We start from the raw sequence: 25,314 nt of genomic DNA, 5'->3' as shown, positions 1-25,314 counted from the left end.
AACAAAAGAAAGAAATAAAATGAAAACCGAAACGATAACTTGGTTATTAAACAAACTATGCCCCATTTTACTTTTTAACATACAACAAATGCAGGGGCGGATCCAGGAGGGGGGCGATCGCCCCCTTACAGAAGAGGAAACTTTCTTATTTTATATATATAAATAAAACCCATCCCAACGTTTAAAACCCTTGAAAGTAGCAGTATGACAGCCCACCGCCCCCCCCCCCCCAGAAGTCGGTCCTGGATCCGACCCTGAACAAATGAGCACGTTATCTCCAGTAGAAAACTGTAACATGATCACTGTGACATCAAGGTGTCATTTCTTGTTGTAATGCACCGTATAGATTCGTTCCAAATCGGACCCAATTTGAATTTCCTTCAAATCTGTACTTACTTTGTTCAAGTAAGTAATGGTTTCATGGGTGGGCACTGTGGCTCAATGATAGAGTGCTTACTTCTGGTGAGTGGGATCCCTGGTTTGAGCCCCGCCCAAGTAGTTTTGTGGTGGGCAACATAGTGTTCGTGAGTTTTCTCGTACTACTTCCGTTTCCTTCCCACAATATCATTCCATCAATTGTTCCTTTAGCCAAAACGACATAATTATAGGGCAATAAACTGAAATATTTTTTTTTTCAATTTCATACTGTAAGTATCGCATCCTGATAAGAGTAGCAATATTCAAAAATATCCTATATCACGACAACTAACTACAACGTATGTTAACAGATGTGTTGATATGTATATAAATAATGTTAAAGAATCCAGAAAACTAATTTAAATCCCAAATTATATTATCAAATATGTCTTCTACGCTACCCTGAATTTTTGTTACTAAATTCCAAATTTTTAGTTAGTTTTGTAACTTATTGTTCGATTAAATTTTACATAGGGTGGAAGATGAAGATACAGGGAGAAAAGGATTCACTAATTTCGGTAGGTTTTAAACTTTCAGATAAAATCCATAATAACTTCAGGTCATCGAATTTCTAGGGAAACCTACGCACAAAAATCAGGTTGTATGATTAGTACAGTACGTTGATTCAGTATTACTATTATATTATTATTATTATTATTATTATTATTATTATTATTATTATTATTATTATTATTATTATTATTATTATCATCTAACCCGTCAACTTATATACGTAGTTATTTCTTCTGGGCACTGAAAATCGAATCAACATTTATGGCGAGTGCCAACATGGAAAAGCATCAGGAGATATACATTTCATACGGGTTTGTATTAGCGAAACTAAACTGCAAAACTGCAAGTAAAGAATGTTCAGAATAGAATATAAAGATTTTTTTTTTTAACATGAAACACATCAACGATTCATTTGGATACTTTCATTTGTGTAATTGGATGCACGCAGTTCCGAATTTACTGCTAACACTGCCTTGATATTGATCTTATTTTTTCTTTCTTTTTTTTTTAAATTACCATTTTAAGCCACATAAACGCAAGATCAAATAAATGGACTTCTTCTCTCTTTATTAATAGTTTATTTTGTGCATTTCATACAATTTATGATTTTAACTTTACATACAATTTATACTCATATTTGACTTAGGTAACAAACTGCAAATACAATAATAATGCTCATAATTTGTATGTACAGTAGGGGTAAGTATGTACGGTATTGTTAATGCTTTCATATTCTGAAACAAGTCTTTTGATTTGTTTTTAGTATGTAAAACCCCGTCCTCCTGAAAAAGTAATGACTCCCCCCCCCCATCCAAAAAAAAAGCACTTGCCGACTATGCTGCTGATATTTATTTTCCCCTAGAGACGTATTTATTTTACTAGCTCTATACTTCAGCTGGAGCCAATATCTAGATTTCCAAAGGCCTTCACCCTGTCGAGCATTCAGTCGAAAACTTCCGTTATTTTGGTGGGTGAAACATCAGTCCATATTTTTAACAAAGTCACTAAATGTAACTAGGTTCTAGATTTCTGTGTCATCTATCACACATTTCCGTCCAATAGAGTTCATAAGTGTTTCAAAGGTTTATATCTGAGGTTTGTATGTGTGGTCATCTCACCGCCGGTCCATCCCTATTGTTACTCGATTGGATGATCATAAATCAGTATATATTTTTTTTTATTTACGTGAAAGACCCAATTACTCTCGTAACAAACACCACCACCAGTGCCACCTAGTTTTGACTCCGTACTCATTTGCTTCGATGTCCTCAAGCAACAGTAAAATAGGACGGCTAAAATGTGGCCTCTGAGGCACACTATAGTACATAAAATTACAATGAAATTCCCTGAATTTAAAATATCAAAAGAAGAAACAACAAACTTATTAACCTAACTACTATCTGGCATGGGCAAACAACCTCTTTCCCCTTATTACGAACAGGAAAATGCTCAAACTTGTTGATATGAAGTCAACAGAACGCCTAGTTGTCTGCAACCAGCTAAACTTCCGAGATAACATAGGTTGTATAAGGATCAGGAGCTTAACAATTAAATAATTATTTTTAAAATTAATTTCATGGTAAATCGATAAGTGAGGGCGAAAATTATGGGAAAATATTGCATTGTTATCGGATTTGCGCATCTGTACAAAATTTCAAAGCACTCTAATTAATATGGGAATGCATGGAGTTTCAGCTGTAAGATTAGGTTCCAACAACAGAAAACATAGCTAATAATACTAAATATATTTAAAAGAAAAAAAGAAAGAAGAAAAATTTGTTGTGTGAAAAAGACAATTAGAAAAGAACTCTGAAAACAGTAGAAGATAATATAATTTTCTAGTGCTAATTCAGAGATGTCCATTATAATGCAAAGTTTGTCATTGAAATTTTAGAAGAAAATAGTTGAAAATATGTGAACCAGGTAGCGAAATTTTTTTGTATAAAACTCCGGAACTTGCATGTATAGAAACACATTTTGATCACAATCGAATCCGGAATAAAGTACGCGTATATCATTTATTATGTAATGAAGGTTTCACCATGATGGGAAATAAAGATATGTGCGATCAAAACCACTGAAAACGCTTGAAAGTATCATGAACCACGGGAGCAGATAACTCTACGCGATGAACACTCTTGACATGGGTAATTATTGGACAAATTGAAGTAAAAGGCAAGTGGAAGGAAAATGAAGAAAAAAATATTTTTCTATAAATTGCATTAAAACCATACTACCTTCTAAGATTAAACTGAGATTGAAGTAAAGCCTTGTCAAGCTGTTTCATTATAACAGAAGCAAGATGACACATATAGTATGGTTAATGAGATTATTCGTTTAACTATAAAATTGTGAAAAGATGAGACCTAAATCAAACTATAGATCACATCAAACTGAACAAAATTACACGCTTAAGGTTAAATTCTAATGCGTAGTTTCCGAGAAAATCCAGAAAAACATACTTTTTGACGCTAAAAAATAATATCGTTCGTTATCAATAGTAACTTATTTTATTTATTTACATAGCCTATAGTTCTAGCCATTACCCCTATCTATAGCTTTACAGCCCGTCACGTACAGGGAATGACGTCCCTCAGATAGCATACTATCCACAGAAGGGGAAAGAGGAAGGAAGCAGTGTACGACCTGTATGCTAGGAACCATTTCGGCATTTGCCTGGTATGAATAAGGAAAACCCATTTGAATAAAGCTCACTTACAATGGCTGGCCTGAAAAAGCTATATAACATCTTTTTAGCAAACCGGTAATTGAATTCGGGACCGCTCGCACCAAAGGCAAAAGCGTTAGCAACTACGCTACACAGGACAACACCAATAGTAATTGATAGTTCATATTCCCTTGAAGCGGATTATCTATTTATGTACGGTTTATGTAAATAATAATAATAATAATAATAAGACTGTTAAGTTACAGATCATATTTATTGTTGTTAGAAGCTTTTGAAATATGGGTATGGAAAAGAATGGAGAGGATTACCTGGGCCGAGAAGAAAACGAATGAGAGTGTGTTAGAAATGGTGAAAAAATAAGATATTAAGAAGAGGAAGAGAAACTGGTCGGGACATTGGCTAAGAAGGAACTGGTATCATGGCGGACGTGCTAGAGAGTATGGAGGCAGGAAAGAGAAGGAGAGGGCGAAGGAGACGACAATTAGTGGACGATATCAAAACAGAAAAATCGTACGTGAAGGCAAAGAGGTTAGCGGAAGATCGTGTAGCATGGAAGTTTCTCAGTTGCAGCAAGTGACCTGCCAATAATGGCAGAATATCAATGATCATGATGATAATGACGCCTTCTCCTAACTGTGACACACTCCGAAGAGTAATATATATATATAAAATTCTCATGGTGACGCGGAGTCTATTTTGCATCTAATTTGACATTCGACGTGTGTTACCATATTTGGGACTTCAAATATTAAATTTAAAAAAGAAAAGAAAAAGGAATTGAAAATTTTATCGTTTGCATCTGAGTTTATGTATTGAAAACCTTTATTTTAAATTACATCCAATTAAAATATGGTTATACTTTTTTCTCAAATATTTTATATAATAAAAAAACTGTATTAATCGGCGAGTTAACATCGTAACAAGTTGAGTAACGAGAGTGCTTGTATTATCATAGCGGGGAAATTTCAGCAACCTAGCTACTTATCCACAATGTATCTTCGTTCAGTTAATTAAAAAAGAATGCCCGCTCTTGTGTTCGCAGGCAGAAGAGAAAATCCAGTAGTGTTAATCTTAGGTTTTGGGGCTATAAATTCTCAGCAAATAACTCTACTCGATAGGAGTGTCGGTTAATATATGTGCGAAAGCAGTTTCTTCCAGGCTCACTTTGGCGCTCATCAAATGTGATGAATTTGATGCACAAGGACTGTCTCATCCATCACCGGTCCATGATAGTCAAATAATAGCTATACACCCATCCTGAGGGATGCTGCTTAAGCGAAATCATTGTTGCTAGCTAGTACATGTTACTTATCACTAAATCAAACTGTCAATAAATTAACTGATTTATTTATCTTTATTCCCTTTATTTCTACGAAGTAATTTTGTGCCGTTGGTGAATAAACCAGTTAAAATATTAAATGTAATTACATGAAAAGTTATACTTAACAAAGATGTGAATTGTTTATAAAAATTGATCAGGACAGGAGCAAGGGGCTCCCGAAATATATGTGAATACCCTAGAATCTTCAATGCATTATTATGTGATTTATGACGAAAAATATTGTAAAGTTCAACTTGTGCAGGTGTTGGTAGAGCATCGTAAGTAGAGCAAATTACAGTCCGAAAACTTTTATTACAAAATCCACTATAAATACTATAATACAAAAATATTACTATGATTTAAATTCTCTAATACAGGGAAAAGAGAGATGACCCAAGGTCCAAGCAACCTAGGGCAGGATCTCCTAGTTGAAGCAAGCTAGGTGGAGTGGATTTTAGGATCCCCAATACTCCGTGTAAGCAATGAGGGGGTTAAGAGCCACAGAGCTGCGAAGCAAGCTAGGTGACTGAAGTTAGGATGTCCAACATAGCTCTGAGCAAGCTAAGAGGCCAAATGGAAAGCCTAGAGTTGCAAAGCGAACAAGAAGCTTTGGGATAGGTTTTTCCTAGAGCTCCAAAGCAAGCTAGAGGAAGGGTGATGATGTCGCCGACTGATGTCTTTCCTTGGAATTCTTTCGGTTATATAGGTATTCGAGATGAGGTGGTGGTGCTGCTGTCCTCTTGTCATCATGTGACCAGAGGTGTCACTCTTGTCTCTGTCGTACATCGCTGATGTTTGTAAATAGAAGCATATTCTTGGTGTTTGTAAACACAACCATGCAGAATATTCCAATAGTTATCCTTTTATCGTATTATTCTATCTCAATGCAAAAAGTTGACAAGATGCTCATGACCAAATGCTTTGGAAGTTGTGGGTTAAGTGACGCAGAAACTATTTATTGTTAAGTTAGTTGTTAGTTGATTTTAGTTTAGCTTCCCGTTCAGCAGCGACGCTATATGAGACGTCGACCTACAAGTTAACGTGGAATCCGAACCACGTGAGGTTCCACCAGAAGTCGAAACCGAGTCTACCGCGTCCAAAAGCGCCTACGCTATTTCCATAGTCGAGAGGGAGCCCTGTTTATTGGTAGGGATGCCATTGTATGATTTTGTACAGATAGACTTGCTTCTGAGTGTGAATATAATTACTCTGCACTTTAAAAAAAATATGTATACGCAATACGTGCAAAGTGTTTAAACAGGATTTATTCTGTGAAATTTAAAATAGAATTTATTCCGTTAAACTTCCGGGTATAATCTCTGATTTTGAAGAAATTGCTTCTTAGTTCATGGCCCTACCCTAAGTGTTCTTCTTATTAAAAAATTAAAATAATAACGGTGTATATATATATATATATATATATATATATATATATATATATATATGTTTCCCGAACTTTTTGCAATTGGGTACAATGTTATTAGTCAGAAATGTTCTACGGACTATCCTACTGTGGTCTTTTCAAAATACTTTTTCATTAAAAAAAATTAGCACATGAGAATGCCTGAATACACATTCTTACGATAATATTAATTAGAATTTTCGCTCATATGTTTATTTTGTCCTTCCCGAACAAAAGGTTTCTGGAGAAAAGTTTCACTAACTGGGGCTCCGTACATGAATTCAAACAATTATGACATCGTACATTTCAAGTAGAAATTTAATGTACCAAAAATGGATTGTATATTAACAAATAAAACAAAAAGTCTAAAATGCTCATTGGAGTGAATGATGTCACCCAGTGGCATACACAAAATTACGAGGAGAGGGGGTCAAGATCCTATGTTTATATCACCTCAGCATTTTTTGTTACATATCTTAATACGATAAATGCTCATTTTTTATAATATTTTGTTAAGAGGAGGGAGTTAACACCTGAAACCCCCATTTGCGTATGCCACTGATAATCACCAAATCAAATCATAGGGCTTCAAAACAATGAAGAAAGCCGCTTTTGTTTTATAATTTAAATCTGACTACCCAAGTTTGACTGCATATAAAGGGGGAAAATGGTCGTTGATATCAAAAGATGGTATCACTGGATCTTTCTTTCCGAAGCAACTTCTGCCCAAGAAAATCATCCAGCACCAAAAGAAGCAGGTACTAAAGAAGTTTGCATATAAGCATTGCTAGCCTCGATTTTTTTTCCTGTTCCTCCCGCCACACGAAATTTACGTACAAGGGCTCCGTTTATAATTATGATTAATGAAAGACCAGAGTTTCTTCAAAGTTTTTTTTCTTTTGTTTATTGTTATTGTTATTATTATTATTTAATAGTATGCACCAGTTTAACTAGACGGTTGAAAATAAGAGATGAGAAAATGGAACAACAACAAGGTAGCCAGTGAGGAAATAATAATAATAAAACACCAAAAAAAGGAAGATTCTAACATTCTTTTTTTTTCCTCCACGCAACACTGCCTCCCCTCTTTAAAAAAAACTGGTTGATCTCTCCCCCCCCCCCATTCTTACCCTTACTATAATTTTTTCTTTGTTGTTATTGCTGTTATAGCCTATTGGACATTGTTGTTAGAAGTACACACAAAGATTAATGCTTGAATTGTGTGAGCAAAGTCGCATGATAATTTTTGGCAGATCCTCTAGATGAAGATAACTGCTTTTAATAGCCCTTGTACACCACCGCTTGCATGAGTCCTCATCATTAATCAAAATTATTTTTTCTTTCTTTCTTTTTCTTTTTCTTTTTTCTTTTTTTTTCTTTGAAAGAAGATAAAATAATATTATCATTATATTTGGATGACTTAATGTGGAGAGAGTTTTGAATAAAATTGTATTTTTGAAGAACAACAACAACAAAAATCCGGAAAGAAACAAAACCGAAACTTGTTAAAACGTTTTAAAGTCAAGACCTTTTGGTATCGTTGCTGTGCATCCACCGTCTTTCGTAAATCTTAATCTGTTTGGCACGTATATTATGTTTTGCTAGTTTAACATTTTTAGATAGCATATGAATACGCCCCATCTTTTTCCATTTCAATGCATGATTAACTACAAACTCATCCATACATCATCTATGGTATCACCATATAAATTGCCTATAACTAATATCCACTCTGTAAGTCCAGTTATTTCTGAACGTGATATTTTACATATTTTTTTATTTCATAACTTTTTTCAAGATGAAAGGGAGGGGACAAAAGTTGTAGTTCACATACGTCAAACAGGATAATTTCAATGGGTACGTAAAATATTTCACAGCACAAATATTCGTAGAACATTCTAGAAATGTTCTAATTTTTAAAAAAAAATATCAAAAGAACATCGTCAGAATATCATTAGTGGATTGTGTTTTGTCTGGAATTTGTCGGGAAGAACTATATTTTCTCCAAAACACAGCGAGACGTTGCTTGCAGAGAGACAAACAGAGTTACTAATGTTATGAAGTGACTGCTCCAACTGTGGGTTACCCACTAAACTACCGAGGAACTACCCGATCACACATACGACGATTACATACGAGGGGGTATCAAAAACTTCGTGCAATCATGAAGAAAAAATCCACTCTAGACAACTCTGATACACCGCACTTAGCGACACTTTTTTCCAGCGGTTCTTTTGTAAAAGTGTGAGTGGAAGTCACGTGGTGCTAGGGCCGGTGATTATGAAGGTGGCGCAATATTTCATATCTAATTTCACTACCTTCATCATGGATGCATCGGCAGAATGAGCTGGTACATTGTTTGTCAATAGCAGCACCCTTTTGTGATCGATCCACGACGTTTCACGTTTCTTCTTCAGTTCCTGTCGTAACTTAGTCAGGAGATGGGAATAATAGGTACTAGTAATAGTTTGCCACTGTGAGAGGTAATCTGTCGGGATGATCCCTTCACAGTCCCAGAAAACGGAAAGCATCACCTTGACGACAGACTAAGTGACTGCATGAACTTTTTGATACTTCCTCATACTTGGTGATCAAAGTGCATTAGTTTTGACATAGTAGTCGGAAAGAAGAAGGAAAAATATGTGATTACATTACTGTGTAAACTGATTGTTATGATTCATTTCTATTATAAATATTCCATTCATGTAATTCATTACGAAAATAACCAGTAATTTAATAGAATGAACGAAAATTAATCTCATTAGCAATTATTCAGCGTTGTACCTATAGTTGATATTGAAGAACAAGGATATTATACGGCAATACAAGGTAATTTATTGAAATAGAACTGCTAGGTTATCGGTGTACATATAGCTTTCTTTTAAGACAAAACGCAATCAGCGGTGCATTTCCTCGTGGCCAAGTGACGAATGCATATACTTTCTGTATGTGTGTCCCGCGTTCGACCCTAAACATCTCATAACCTCAATGATATATGGGGTTGAAAAGAAATTTCAAATAGCAAAACAATGCAGAAACTACCTTCAGGAATTTCCCCTAGCGTACCCTCCAAAATGTCCCCTTCAAATTTAGAGGAAAATCCAAAAGTTAACGACACTGCAAGACTTTTTAACTTCCCGCCAAAGACAATAGTTCAATTTGATTGGTTGACTGTCAAATGATGTCACTTATACAACAACAGAGGTCATTGGCAGGAAGTTGACTCGGGAAAAACTTATTAATTCAAATAATTTTTTCTACCCCAATAACTTTCAAACGAACCGACCGATTTTAAAATGGTTTTCTAAAAGAAAATCAGCTTCATTTTAACACGAATGAAGATAATTCCAGAAACAGGACCTACTTCTGAAGAAAAATTGCAAGTAAAAAATTAGAAGTCCTACTGTACCTTTCTGTCCAGCACAGGGCCTCCTCCCGATACCTACAAAAAGACAAAAAATATTATAACAAAACTTATTATTACATAGTAACAATTGTTTCAAATTAATAGTCAGTATATTACTTGTGATAATTCCCAACAAACAGTATTACTGTACAACCACAATAACTTTTACCGTGTTTTTCTTATAACAATCAGGCGATCTCCGACCACGATAAATATGATACCGTGATCACTATGCGATATACCGGATCTGGGGAGAAGAAAAATATCCCTGAAGATATCATTTTTCTCTTTCTCTCTCCCTCTTCAAAAGTCCACACATCACATTGAACATATTGCACCCAGGGCCGGATTAAGGAGAGGGCTTAGAGCCTTCAGGTGGACGGGGCCTCCACTCTGATCAAAATCTCAACTGCTTGTCTAAAAAGAATCATTCAAGATACAATCATTATCATAAGATAATATGACTAAAAATATGAAACAAGTTTCTTCATTTGTTACATCCACCGTCTTAATAAATTAACAAAAATCAGTTTTAGAAAAGAAGATCGTAATTCATATTTTCTCGTTGAATAGAAGTGTTCTGCAGTCTCATTTAATTATAGAGTACCCAGTCCTAATCCAGCAGAAAAATTGACACTGTGTGCATGCACAATGGGCTATGTTCCTTTGTCAATAAATTGCGTCTGTCTATAAACTCTGCATGCGTGGAGTTCACTAGGGCGAAAGCTAGAGAAAGAAATGTTTGAGGTCCTCATGTTTTTTAATTACATTTATATAATAGGGAAACTTTGTGAGTATTATTTTTTAAGCATTTGGAAAGTTTGGTATAGTTGATGCAGGACTACGTGTATTCCCTTAACTTTCCTACTGTATTTTTGCATAAATATATTAGGTGAAATCAGTAAGGGCCACGTACTATTTTTTTTCTAGCCCTGTGCCTGCAGATGGGTTAATCCGACCCTGATTGCACTCACATTTCACCTGGAACATTTTCAAAAATATGAGGCCTCCTAAAATTCACATCATTTCATCATAGGTAGGGACGAAACTTTTTCGCGACAATTTTGATATTTTGCAGCATTAATTATCACAATTTTCGCATTTATTTTTTAAATGTAGCACAAGTTTTTTTTAAAATTATAAAACTTGTAAACAGTATATTTTTGGTGGCAAGATATATATCTAATACAAAAATGAGAACATACCTTGGTTAGGTGCACATTCTAGCTAATGTATTCACTGAAATATAGAAATTAATGCAAAAATTTAAAACACTTCCTCTAACGTCATCCTTAGTTGAAGGATAACATTCAGCAAAACATTACTAATTCTTCATTTAAGTTTGTTCTGTCAGTAACAATCACATTATACTTGGAAAAGGAACTTTCGGCATCAACACTCGAGACTGGCAACCATATTGAAAGCAACGAGCTGACAGTAAAAGACCTGTGGTTAACTTTTAAACTGTTTGACAATGATAAAATGTCAACTTCCTTATCCTTACTGTTGAGAACTTCAATAACCTTACATTTTCACCACAAAACACAATCAAGGATTTAAACCACATTTCAGTTTTGTTGATGTCTACATCTTTATGAAATAACTCGCAGAACTTTGTCGTAAATGCAATATTTTTAAAGTTAAATAATATTGGAAATGCGCTTTTTAATTATTATTAGCAATAATTAATAAGAACACCACATTTTCGTACACACTAATTGTTTGCTGAGTAAAACCATATATTTTCATTAAAAATTAAATATGTGTTACAGTTTCACCAATTAACTCTTTGGCTTCATCAGACACTATGAGATACAGGATAACCGTACAATCTTATATATACGTTATATATACAACAGCTAAAACATCTCTTGTATTTTTTTAAATTTCGTTTTCATTCGCATTTATCGCAAGTAATGCCGAATTTCGCCAAAATTCGCTATAAAATAAATATATTTCTGGCTCCGAAACGCAATGTTTGAGGTTTCCTGAAACATATACGCATTTTTAAAAATTTTTCTAACATTTCGAACATATCGCATGATCAAAAAAGTTTCGTCTCCAATCACAAGTAATTGAGAATTCTGTGGAACGGGTTCTTCTCGTAGAACTCTTGAGAATTTTATTGAACCAGTGGGATGAAATTGTGGAATACATGGACAATTAAATGGTTCATAACTCCCTTTCCGCATTGACGTTTCTCATTTGACAAGCAGGTTTCGACAACACCACGTAGATCTGTCATTGTATTGAAGCTTAACACAAGCTCTCGCAAGTTGACGAATCGTTTACGTTTAATAAACATATAGTTATATTCATTAAAATTAAATAATGAAGGAATATCTGAAAAAAAAAATTCTGGCAAGCCTACAAATTGATTTTTTTTTTCAATTGCAATATTTTGACAACTCTTATCAGAAAATTTTTATGTTACGATGTCAGGCACTGACTGCATAGAAATAGTTTCGACGATTACGGTAAAGACTACAGTACAGAATCTCTCCTCCTCTTCCATAAACCCTCAGTTACTCTCTCTCTCTCTCTCTGTGTGTGTGTGTGTGTGTACATATATTCTTCCAGAAAATTTACTACTGTACAGTAGCAGTGCAGGTTGCAATGACTACATAAGCAGCTATGTGCAGTAAATAATAAAAATAAAAAAAAATAAAAAAGTTAAGCACTCACAAAGTCGTCATGACACGCATTTATACAATGACATTACATGACATTTACGCTCATGCGAAGACGTACTGCTGTTGTATTCCAAAAATTATGATGTTGACCTATATCTTCTAGAAGCAACTTAACAGATAATACAGTTTTATATTTCTGAGGTTTTTTTTAATACCTCCATAGCTTTCTTCGTAACAGTCACTTATAAAACGTATGCTGAAACATTCTTGTTCCCAGATGTTTTACTAGGACAAGTCTTTTTTAAATATGATGTTGTTGTTGTCTCTCTTTCCACGATCAAATTTCAACTACATCCTTTTGCGAGAGAGAAACTAATACTATTACGGCACAAGTAATACACGTCGCAAAATTCATGACCATTCACTTTACAAAGGAAAGTTGTTACTTTGACGTTTAAAACGGATGAGCAAGTGTCACCAATATCCGCAGAATGTAAACTCTTTGATTTATTTATCTACGCAAAAAAGAGATGTTTAGAAGAAGGATTAGCAGCTGTCTTTAAGATCATCATTATCATCATCGTAACATTTCTACCAGTACGTGTAGGTTATTTGCCGCAAATTAGTAAATTTCCAAAGCATTTATATGCTAGCCTTTTCGTCTTTATTAATGTTGCTCACAACACGAGTATCACCTTCTAACATGAGACGAACAACCATTACAATTCTCGTCTCGTTTTTCGAGATGAGAAATTTCTCGAGTCTCATGAGTCAGTTTTACGTCCCACGATTATGCCGGCTAGGCTAAAGGAGACGGTGATGATGAGAAATGAAAGGAATGGTGAAATGAAGGAACTTGGAGGAAACGGGAGAGCCCCGAGAAAACCCACGCACACAGTGTTGGTCCACCACAAAGCTCACTTGGCACGAGCTGGGATCGAACCAAGGATCCCATGCACTAGAGGTAAACGCTCTATCACTGAGCCACCGCGGTCCAGTCGTGAACAATACAAGTTCACCCCAAGTCTTGGATCTCAAACAATCTTCTAGTGTTATATGTTTCATAGTATAAACAATTACGAATTGATAAAGTGATCGTACGAACACAATGAAGATCATTTATCAACGTTTAAAGATACGCAAGTCATTACATAATATAGCTACTCCAATAATAAATATGGTTTAAATGTTATTATATCACACCTTCGTAGTAGTAGTAGAGAATAGAAGAAAAAACTGGACGTAACGAAGAGATCAGGAAAGTGTGTAGAATTTGTCTCTTAAGAAGAACTTTTATTGTAAGAAACATACTATGAACTCTGGTGAAAGGAAACAGAGGAGGTGAAGAAGAAGAGAAGTAACTCCTATATCAAGACTAGTGTTACCCAAGAGACGAGATAAGATTTTCTCGTCTCGTTCTCGTAAATTTTGTAGAAATCTCGTCTCGATTCTCGGACTGTTTCTCGCCTCGTCTCAATTTGTAAATTTATGTACAAAATTTTTCAGCTGATTCTTTGCTTAGCTCTCGTGACGCTAAGAATTCTGATAAATTTCTAAATGAATCTAAGCAAAGAATCAGCTGAAAAATTTTGTATATACATAAATTTACAAAATGAGACGAGGCGAGGAACAGTCCGAGAATCGAGACGAGATTTCTACAAAATTTACGAGAACGAGACGAGAAAATCTTATCTCGTCCCGTGGGTAACACTAGTCTTGATATAGGAGTTACTTCTCTTTTTCTTCACCTCCTTTGTTTTCCTTTCACCAGACTTCATAGTATGTTTCTTACAATAAAAGTTCTTCTTAAGAAACAAATTCTACACACTTTCCTTATCTCTTCGTTACGTCCCCGTTTTTTTCTTCTCTACTCTACTACTACTACTAACACTTTATCCTTACCTGTTTCAGTTTGGCCTAGCTAATTTTATCAATTTTTCTTCTTTAACCAAATTTTAGAAGTCTCTAAGCATTTTTCGCCACTTTTTCCTAATATATGCATTTCTTTACTGTAAAAAGTTTAAAATAATCTGCTTTCAAGAAAGAAAAGAAAAAAGAAACTTAAGAAAGCATGAGCACCACTCTTATATACAATTTCTTGATTCATATGTGAATTAAAGAACTTATAAGTTAATCCTCACGCTTTCCTCTTCAGTTATATATAAATAAGATTATAGGTACGCGTAATTTTCCTTGAATTTTTAAATATTTTTAAGTACGATTTCTTTTATTTTGTTTGTTATTCTTTTAAAAAAAGAAATTGTTCTTTTTAAAATATTACTTTTGTTCATCTTCAACGCTTTCTTATCCTCGCTTTCATCATTCTTATCCTTGCTTTTTTTAAAATTTTCTTTCCACATTTCGATCATTTGTTTCATTTTACACCCCTTTAACTTATACAAATGTTGCAGTTCTTTACGCTCTGATCAGGGTTGTCTCGTGGGTGATCGTTCCAGAATCAATACTCGAAGGGTTCGGTTCCGTAGCAAGAAAGGCCAAAAAAATAAAATAAAAATAAAAATAAAAATAAAATAAAATAAATAAATTTAATAATAATAATAATAATAATAATAATAATAAATAATAATAATAATAGTAATCATAATCATAATCATAATCATCATCAAGAAATTGGAATTCTTTGAGATTCAAGATAATTACAAACGGTGAACCAAATTTTGTAACAAATTTTAACGATCTTAATGTCGCGACATACGCGCATTGGTGAGATATTACTATCAATGACGTGTAAAAGAAGTTGGCGCAAAATAACTCATTCCTGCTGGATATGGAGTTTTCAACTATATCATTGACTCTACAATTAACTTTCGCTCCACGCTCCGAAAGTCGACGAAGCATCCCTGGATATAATGTAAATGAGAAGTTTTGATATCATACACAGTATACATGCACGATATGATATTCTATATCGATAACAAAACTTTTAATATCGAAAATGTCATTATCAAAACATCATATATATCAATAAATAGATATTCTGATATGTATTGATCGAATTTTGATATTTTGTTAATATATTCTTTCGAATTCAAATCCGGACACAGTACAGATTTAGTACAGATTGATTATAAAGATTGGAACCAAACGGATAACTCCAAAACTCCATAGTTATCAAACAAACCCATGTTTACAGATTGATTATGAAGTCTAGAACCAAAAGGAAAACTTCACTTATCAGCCAGTAATTTCAACACAGGACACTCTAACATTTCACTAAGTTTGTTCGAATTCTCTTCAAGTTGTGAGCATCCAAAGCAGCCGATATTCTCTTCCAAAGTCCCGAATTTTTGCACCACGTACCGTGGAAATTAAAACAAAAGGTCAAGTCCATGGCATTAGGACCACAGGACTATGATTACATCAAGGATGTTATAAAATACAGGATCTGTCCATACTTATCTTCGTCATATGAACTCAATGAAACCGAAAAACAATCGAACATCGTCTGAGTCGGCATGTCTGATTGGCTACTCTCTTTTCCGCCATAATTGTTGGTTCGAAACATTGCGATCTTAGTGGCGCGCAGTGGGCAGAGTAGGTGTGGCGAAGCTGTGACGTATGGCTTCACGATTTTGTTCTATGGGCAGATCCTCTATTTTATAACATCCTTGGATTACACAGTTACAGTTATATTTCTCTAAATCCATCGTCTGGAAAGCATTCAATTTGACTGCATGATTTCTGTATAATAAGGTGGAGCACCGTCTTGCATAAAACCATTCACAATGACCGTCAATAATATCCTGTACAGTACCATTTCATCAATTCAAAATACGGAAATAAAATTTGGTCGACTTGAGACAGAATTGACTAATAGCATGCATATTCCATAAACTACACACACTATCAATTCACAATAGCATCTTCCAGCTTGCTATCTATATAGGTGTGTTATACAATATCAATATTACAATGTAATTAAAAGAAACTGGTTCGCATGTTGGCTAAGAAGGAATTGTATCATGAGAGACATGATAAAAAAGATACAGTGAAAGGAAAACTAGGGATGGAGCAAGGAAGGTAACAATGAATGGACAGCATTAAAACAACCGAAAATTGCTACGTCAAGACAAACTTCTTAGCTGGAGATCATGGTGCATAAAAAACTTCTGTTTGCGGCAAGTGACCTTGTCAGTAATGGCAGAATTATCTATTATGATCTTGTCAGTAATGTTAGAATTATCTATTATGATCTTGTCAGTAATGTCTAGAATTATCTATGATGATCTTGTTAGTAATGTTAGAATTACCTGTTATGATATTGTTAGTAATGGCAGAATGATCTATTATGATTTTGCCAATAATGGCAAATTATCTATTACGATCTTGTCAGTAATGACAAAATTATCTATTATAGTTATACCAGTAATGGCAAAATTATTATTATCTTGTCAGTAATGGCAGAATAATCTATTATGATAATAGACTTGATTCCTGAAATAGAAATGTAGTTCGGAGCTCAGATGACGGGGATCTCTAAAATGTGTGTATCAAGAAAGGTCTAGGCAGAAGGGACAAAAGCAGTACATCGCTTTGAGATCTTGGCTTCTTCATACCAAAGTACGACGCTTTCCGAGCAACCCTCGTATTGGCTGAAAATTCTTACAGTGTTCTATGTAATATTTTTGAAGCAGTTCTCATATTAATTCGGTTCTATCCTCTATCCCCTGCCCGTTTGTACTGAATTCTACAGACTAACAAAGGAGTTAGCAACTCAAGTGTTGACAAAGTTGCTAGCATTGAAAAATCATTCAACTTTCAATCTATTGTTTTTACCGCAAAAATATAACTTCAAAGGAATCTGGATTGACGAGTTGAAGAACTTCTAAAACAGATATATTTATTGCAATAGAACTCTCTTTTACATTCAACTTGCCATTGTTTCGATTTTAGTGCAGCTGATGTGGTCAACGGCATAAGGTGATCAATTTTAATATGATTTTATTGTGTTCTCAGTTGAGAGTGGTCCCGCAATGGCCATTACAGGAAATTCTGCAATTCTTCCCATCCGCTGGACATGTCAATGGACCAAAGAAACGAGAGAGAGAAAGAGAGAGAGAGAGAGAGAGACTTTTATAAAAATTGTCTTAGCTTAAACTGGTTCCACTGAACGACATACAAACAAGAGGAAGCAATCAACCACTTGACTGATAGAATAATACACGCCCACGTTCGAAGATGGCAATTTCCAGATCCTTTTTTATCCACTAAAAGAGACATTCATCATGCAGCTGTTTTATTTCTATCATCTTAGCAGTTAGGCACAATCATGGCCAGGTGGTAGTGGGACACCTGGTTCTTCTAATTCGTCAAGTCGTGGAGAGTTGTCGAAATTCGTTCTACACTCTATGTTCCCGCCAGTGGCGTAGCCAGGGGCAGTTCAGGAAGCCCATGCCCCAAGTTTAAGAGCCTCACTAAAAATAATACGAAATTTACCATTTTTCTTTTGCTTGTTTTTCATAAGTAAAAGGAGATAATGAAATGCAACTTACCACAATCATAGATAATGTTATTCTACAATATATAATATATATATATATATATATATATATATATATATATATATATATATATATATATATATATATAAAGTGTTGCTATCAATAGAAATTACAGTGTTGCCAGAATAACATGCCCCCCCTCAAATCTAAGTTAAGGCAGCGACTACAGAAACGAACTCAACTGCATTTGATTACTTATCATGTTTCTTGGTATTCTCTCAATTACATTTTTAAATAATAGTTGTATTTAGTTTGTAATAAAGCAAATTGGTTTTAACATACAGTTATTAAAATTAAATAATAATGCAGAATAACATTATCTATGATTGTGGTAAGTTGCATTTCATTATCTCCTTTCACTTATGAAAAACAAGCAAAAGAAAAATGGTAAATTTTGTGTTATTTTTAGTAAGTCAGGTTCTTAAAAGAGATATTATTGTGCTTATTAAATTAAATTTTGGCAGAGATAAAGGGAATTTCTTTGCTATTTTATTTATTTATTTATTTAGATATTCCTTCTGGTTACGTCACTATAATTCACGGTGCTAATTAGTGGCGTATGCACTCAGGAGCTACTGTTTACACAAAAAAATTATTCTTAATTTGAAAAAAAAATATATTCGAACAATTGTTAGTTATTAAAAAATGTATCTTTCGCAAAAGGATTTTCGAACAAATTATTATTTTTTTTTAAAAAAAAAAAGAATATTCGATTAGTTATTTCAAAGTTTATTTAAAAGTAAATATTTATTCAAAACAAATATTGAAAATTGTATTCAAGAAATTGTCTAGTAATTTTCAAATATTGCTTTGTAAGGTATAAAAAAAAAGTGTTGAAATAAATTCAAATTAGTATTCACTGCACTATCTTTGCATGTGTAAATTTAATTTATGAGGAAGCAATATTGAATAACATTGTTTAGAAATGGACACTTGCCAAACTTTCGAAATCACATAAGAGATTTATTTTTCGATGGACAGTTTCCAATAACTTTCCCTATGCTTTCAATAACACGTAACAACAAAAGAGGAAATTATCTACATTGGTTCTGTTGGAAACTTTGTAATTTGTCGATCTCCCAAGCAGTTGTTTCTTTCAGAAACTATGTTCACGGGAGGGGCACACTTCGTATTCCGGGCGGCACTGCTGGTACTATTCTATTTATTATTATATTATAGACGTATTATTTTGGTTTCCTCCGGGTGGGCACTCTCAGAGCTCTGGCGGGCAGTGCTCCCCCAAAAACATGTCTGAAAGAAGCACTGCTCCCAAGTTATATAGCAAGATACAACTTGAAGGCGAGGATGGATAAAATCAGCCCCCACCCATCCATATCTTAAACCATTACTTCCTATAGTCATGGATGACCATTTCAATTAAGGGTAATTACAATATTTTGCCAAACATTGGAAATGTAAAGTAGAATATTACTGAATATGTCATTCAACCGTACAATTTCAACCGTAGAAATTGTATCATTTTCATTATCCAATCCTGGCTATGAGCTAAACAAACAGACTTTTGGTTCATTTGGCTTTCTGAATTATTTTTATTTTCATTTGTATTTACACCTCCACTGACACTGCAAATGCTTTTAATACAAAATCATCTCCGTCTTCTGCAGGAAATATTTCACACCCATTGTTTTCGTCCACGAAAATAAATTCCTCCAATTTCATAGGTGAACATGAACGCGAATTCGGTTATGAATCTAATCTTAACTGAGAAAAAAAAAACATTTAGAAGTTGATTTTTAAACACTTTTCAGCATTCTCTTTCTTCCTATTAATAAATCTCCTGACCATGAAAAGAAATCTGTAACAAAATGGGTAACGTGTCTACAATTGAGTGCTAATTTTAACTCTTTTTTTTTTTTTTTTTTTAATTTTCATCCTTTGAACTCTGTAAATTAAAGAATATTTCGATCTAACTGAGTGCTGTGTCACTTAGTAGTTTGCTGCTCCTCTTTTCTGTTCACCATATGGAGAGGAGACAGAGCAAAGGAGAGGAATTTCATACGTGACGAGCAAACAAGAAAATCGACAGCATAATCGGTATAACTTACAATCTTTAAATAAAAATACTTTGGGAGTAAAAGACCTTTAGCATCCCTACGGGTAAGAGAGGGAAGGATGTTACGTTTTAACAACAGCCCCTTATATATTAGGCAACACTACGTGACATTAAACAATGCTGCTTGCCTACATACCAGGGGTGTTTTTTTTTTCTTGGATGCTTAACTATATGCACACTGCCAATCTAGTACTTCATGCTCTCCCCTCTCCCTTCCCTTCTTTACTCGACGGTCTATTGATACGATTCTTCATATATGTAATTGCTGCTTCTACGTCATACATTAGCCAGTTGGAATTTGATCAATATAATCGTTTCAATTCATGTTATTTGCATTCATCGTTCTCTCCAAATCTTGTTTTTATGTTATGTACAGTTATGTTTAAAGCATTTGCAACCTGTCCTCGTTATTGTAAAAAGAAAATGTCCTGATGTCAACCGAAAAGAAACAAGAAAAAGTTTGATCGTAACCGCAACTACAATAGCAACCTGTGCGATCATCCACTATATATTACAACGCACCTCGTTGATATAGTGACACCTTAATCACTAGTACCAACTCTTAATTATTCCGATTACAAAGACCCTATCAAGTAAATGTCATGCACTTCTTTTTTATAGCACCCATTGCAGTACACATTCCGCTGGTAAAAAAAACAGCTCACTATATCATCCTAAACCATGTCCAAAGTGAATGAACGGCTAACTACAATAATACATGTATAAACCGAGCGCTTTGGCATAGGCGTTCCACAAGACTTAAAGCTTGACCATGCACCTAGTCTGTAGCTGTCAACTTTTAACTTGTATCCCGGTCATTAAAACACCTAGAAACCTGTAATAACCCACACCTTATTCCCTACAATCTCTTCTTTACCAATAAAATATATCCCTTGTTGTCAGGACTTTTGACATGGGTCGTGAAGCAGAAATTTCTTCCTGTTCAAACATTCTTCGGATAATAGTTGCTTGATGTTGCTGCCAGTAGAATTGAAGGCATCCAAACATACACACTCTCATACACAAAAGTAATTCTGCTACTTTTGCTTTCGAAGTTAATATTTATTAGGTTTTATAACCTCTCAACAAACGTGGCATCATGAAGCCGTTTAATTATCGGATTACGCTTGACTCAAAGCGAGCATAAAAGATGGATTTGCCCTTGTACACACGCTGCCCCTGACGATTATTTCTCTTGCTGTTCCCGTTTAAAGCAGTGGTTTGTTTATTTCGTCTCTTAAAATTTATTACAGAGTTCGTTGTAGGCAACAAATATAGGTGGAATGACCTGCAGTATTATTGTTATTTTGCCGGTATCACAATGTATAAAGTTTCTTCGAAAGCCAAAGAACACATTCCAAACCATGGTAGATTGTATTCTTTCTTTGTACACTAAGCATGTCAGCTTAATCCTTCTGGAAATTGGATCATATTCATGTATAAATACAGGAACTTGCTTTATTTATCTGTCAGTGATATATGTATTTTCCGTTTTATGAATAAGAGAAAATTCTTACTTTTGTGGACACGCGGTGCACTGTTTGTATTATGGTGACGCGGCGTTACTAGTGAGAGAGAAAGCATATGACAAGTCAGTCGTAGTAAATATGTAAATAAATAATGAACAATGACATGTTTTGTCTCTATTCTGCAAAACAGCCTCATTTGTTACAAAAATATGCAAGGATTGGAAAAAAGAAAACAGTCTCGGTGTTTCGTGAGGTGCAAAAGCTTTCGGGATTCTGCGGATTAAAGACAGAGGCGTCATTTAGGGGAGCACAAGGCAATTATGATAGTGTAGCAAAGAAAAACGATATACTACAATCGAGCTTATTCTTCCTCAAGACAATCTACACTGAAAAAAAATTGTAACTAAATTGCCAAACATCAATGTAAAATTATTTACCCTTCATTTTGTGAGTTGATATACATTTCCTTAGATTAAATTACAAATTTTTTTTTTTTTTTTTTTTACAAATTTACAGTAAATTTATAAGAAAGTATAATATTTTTATTGATAAAAATGTAATTTTACAACATTTCATATTAGTAATTTTACTTTATAGATGTAAATTGATTTACATACAGGAGAAGCAAACAGATTGCACTTTTTTTTTTGTAAATTTACCTATGATTTTTTTTTTTTTTTTTTTTTTTTTTTTTTACAATGTAGAATGGTGCTCCTGGTTAAAGAAGGATTATTACAGAATCTCAGCTCTTTCCAATAAATAAACATAATACCATCATAAATAAACATAAACACCTATCATAAATAAATAGCACACATAAATATAAATTAACATCATAAGTAGTGCTTTTCAGGAGCGAACACACGGCAATTTATCAAGATGGGTTCAAATATCAAAATTCATATCGCGTTAGACTTCAGGTTAATGAGGCACTGTATTCCTATATAAGAGCTCCTTCGTGGCTAAGCGGTTAGCGTACGCGCCTTTGACGTGGGAGACCCGTGTTCAATTTCCGGCGGGAGTTTATGTGGTTTGGTTTCAACGTTAATCAGTAGTTCTCCGTCTCATATAGCCTCGGTGCTGAAACTAAAAAGGACACTAAACTCAAGTTCAACTCAATTCCTATATTACTATGACATCTTTTTTTAATTATTATTATTTTTCTCCTAAATTTTGTAAAAGAGGGAACTCAAACTTGGAAATCCCTCCTCTTGTATGCCACTAGCAGCTTCGAACAACTATATAATTTGCTGCTTTTCTTTGAAGAGTGGAAAGTTAAGATGAAGACGAGGAATTTTGCTACTTAGAGAGAAGAGAATTGTATTGTTGAGTTTTTGGCAAAAGTGGTAAGTGGTTTTAAAATTTACCAGTGAGTACGGTGTCGTCTTTGAGATTTGTGGGAAGTTTCATTTGAAACTCCCCTCTCTCTCCAAGATGCCAACAAAGAGTGGAACGCACAGATTTATATATTATTATATGAATAATATGCGTCAACAAATATATAGATAATAGAGTAATATTTCACAAAGCCGAACAGAATAAAGATTTGGGTATAGTGTTTGACAGAAATATGGAATTTAGCTATCATATTAATGATATAATTCAAGGGACGTGAAGACTAATAAGCTTTATTTTCAATGACCTGATTTTAAAAATACCTGCTCATATGTAGCTATATTTGTATAAAATGCTTGCAAGATCAAGACTAGAGTTTGGTGTAGTTATTTAGAGTAATATAGGTATAACAGTGGCAAACAAAAATTTAGTCAGTCTATTTTTTTATTACACTACTATGCCATAAAATGAATAGAGATTACTACTCACGTAGTTATGAATATTGGAATCAATTTTGGGGATTACACGCATTACGTGATAGGAGAAAACTTATTGAAAGAGATTTTATTAAGAAAATACTAGACAATAGATATCATATGGAATATTGCTTGCATAATATTGGTATAAGCAAGGGTGGAAGTGCGGGGGAATGCAGGGGGACGTCGTTCCCCACCTCCAAAAAATATGTACCGCCGTCCTCCCAGTTTCTCAAAAATTACAATGGGCAAAGATAGACAGGGGGATTTCTTGAGGTCATGCCGCTACCTACCATCCTCCTACCTTTTCAGATCCACTTTTACCCCTGGGTATAAGGATAAGAATGTATAATACGAGAAAAACATCGACAAATAGTTCCTTAAAATTCCAAAATTTGAAATTTTAAGAAGAATGACCAATTCTTTTAATTTAGTTTCTTTTTATTAGTGCAGAAGCATGAGTTTTATCGTTCGACAAATATATTTTTTTTTGACGATATATCTATTCTGAGACTTAAAAAAAAATTGTATTAATTTGACAAGGAATCATTCATCAGATACTATTTTATTTTATCATTATGTTTTATTGTGTCCGTAGGTAGGTTACATTGAATGTAATATGTGTTCATTCTTTTAGATAAAGTGGTGTATTTTTGCCGTTAAGCTGTTCATGGCAAAGAAATAAACATTATTATTATTATTATTATTATTATTATTATTATTATTATTATTATTATTATTATTATTATTATTATTATTATTATTATTCCGGGGGCCGCGGTGGCTCAGTGGTAGAGCGTTCACCTTTGGTTCAAACCCTCGGGTTCAAACCCTGCTCCCGCCAAGTGAACTTTGTGGTGGACAAACACCGTGTGCGTGGATTTTCTCGGGGTTCTCCCGTTTCCTCCCACTTTCTTCATTCCACCATTTCATTCATTACTCATTATCACCGTCTCCTTTAGCCTAACCGGCATAACTGTGGGACGTAAAACTCAAAATTTCATTTTCATTATTATTCCGCTAGTCTATCAAACTTTCTAATCAACGTGGATATAAACGTTTATAAATATTCAATTATACTTACAAGAAGATCACAACTCATGTTTGTAAGTGACAAGTTATTCGAGAAAACGAAACAAAAATATCCTTGCCTGCTTCTTTCTCTTCAAGCTATATTTAAAAAATAAAAAAAATGTTGAAAGGAGTCTTTCGATAACAATTAACTAACATTAATAACGATTACGATGTTACATTTAAAAAAAACACACATTTGAGACTTTTAAAAAAACTGAAACGCGGAACTTTTTTCTGGTAATCATTACACTTACTATGAATAATAATTTTTATTTATTTTGTTTCTTCCACACAACCTGATATTTGGCTATACCCACTATTCCTTTTCTTTCTTTTTTTTTAAGGCTTTGTATCATTATTTTCTGTGCATTTAATTTACCTTCATCTTCATAAGCCTGAGGTCTTTTTTCAGAAAAACAGGGTGTGTATAAAATGTAATTTACATAACGTTTTCTTTTTACCCCTTACATAGATAATGAACTTATGGAACCCGTCCTGTACACTTTTTCTTCACCTATTTTTAATCTTGCTTTAACACTTAATCGAGAAATATGTATTAGCAAGTCAAAAAAGTTGCATTATTTCTTTTTTTTAAATACCTGAAGAAGAATTGTGTTTTGTTAACTATAGTAATCAATTTTAATGAAACCACTATGTTTTACCAATCCCAGAAGATATTAGGCACTCCTACTACAATTCATACAAATATTATATAAAGAATATATTTTGAGTTTGAACAAACTTGAATAATTTCCTGGGGTCACGGTTGTTGAGTGGTAGAACGCTTACAGCTGGTTTGTGGTATCCCTGATTCGATCCCCGACCAAGTAAGTTTGTGGTGGAGAACATGTTGTCCGTGAGTTTTCTCGGGGAACTCCCATTTCCTCCCCTATTCTCATTCCACCAATTCATCATTCACTTGCTTTAATCATCGTGTCTTTTAGCCCAAAAGGCATAATCGAGGCAAGTTAAACTGAAATATT

At 34.1% G+C, this 25,314-nt stretch overlaps 1 protein-coding gene across 3 annotated transcripts in view; it reads right to left on the bottom strand.

Moving 5' to 3' along the window:
• trh (PAS domain-containing protein trachealess) overlaps window positions 1–25,314 on the bottom strand; it is a 941,131-nt gene that overhangs the window by 700,014 nt on the left and 215,803 nt on the right. For all 3 annotated transcript variants that reach the window (XM_081758675.1, XM_081758674.1, XM_081758676.1), the window contains exon 2: window positions 9,752–9,784. In XM_081758675.1, the coding sequence (XP_081614801.1) occupies window positions 9,752–9,784 (33 nt within the window). The remainder of the gene's footprint in view (window positions 1–9,751; window positions 9,785–25,314) is intronic.

This window comes from Thermobia domestica, chromosome 5 (assembly GCF_964235325.1).
Source record: "Thermobia domestica chromosome 5, izTheDome1.hap1.1, whole genome shotgun sequence".
NCBI classification, from domain to species: domain Eukaryota; kingdom Metazoa; phylum Arthropoda; class Insecta; order Zygentoma; family Lepismatidae; genus Thermobia; species Thermobia domestica.
The sequence above is the reverse complement of the archived record's forward strand: the minus strand, read 5'-3'. Positions and strand labels throughout refer to the sequence as shown.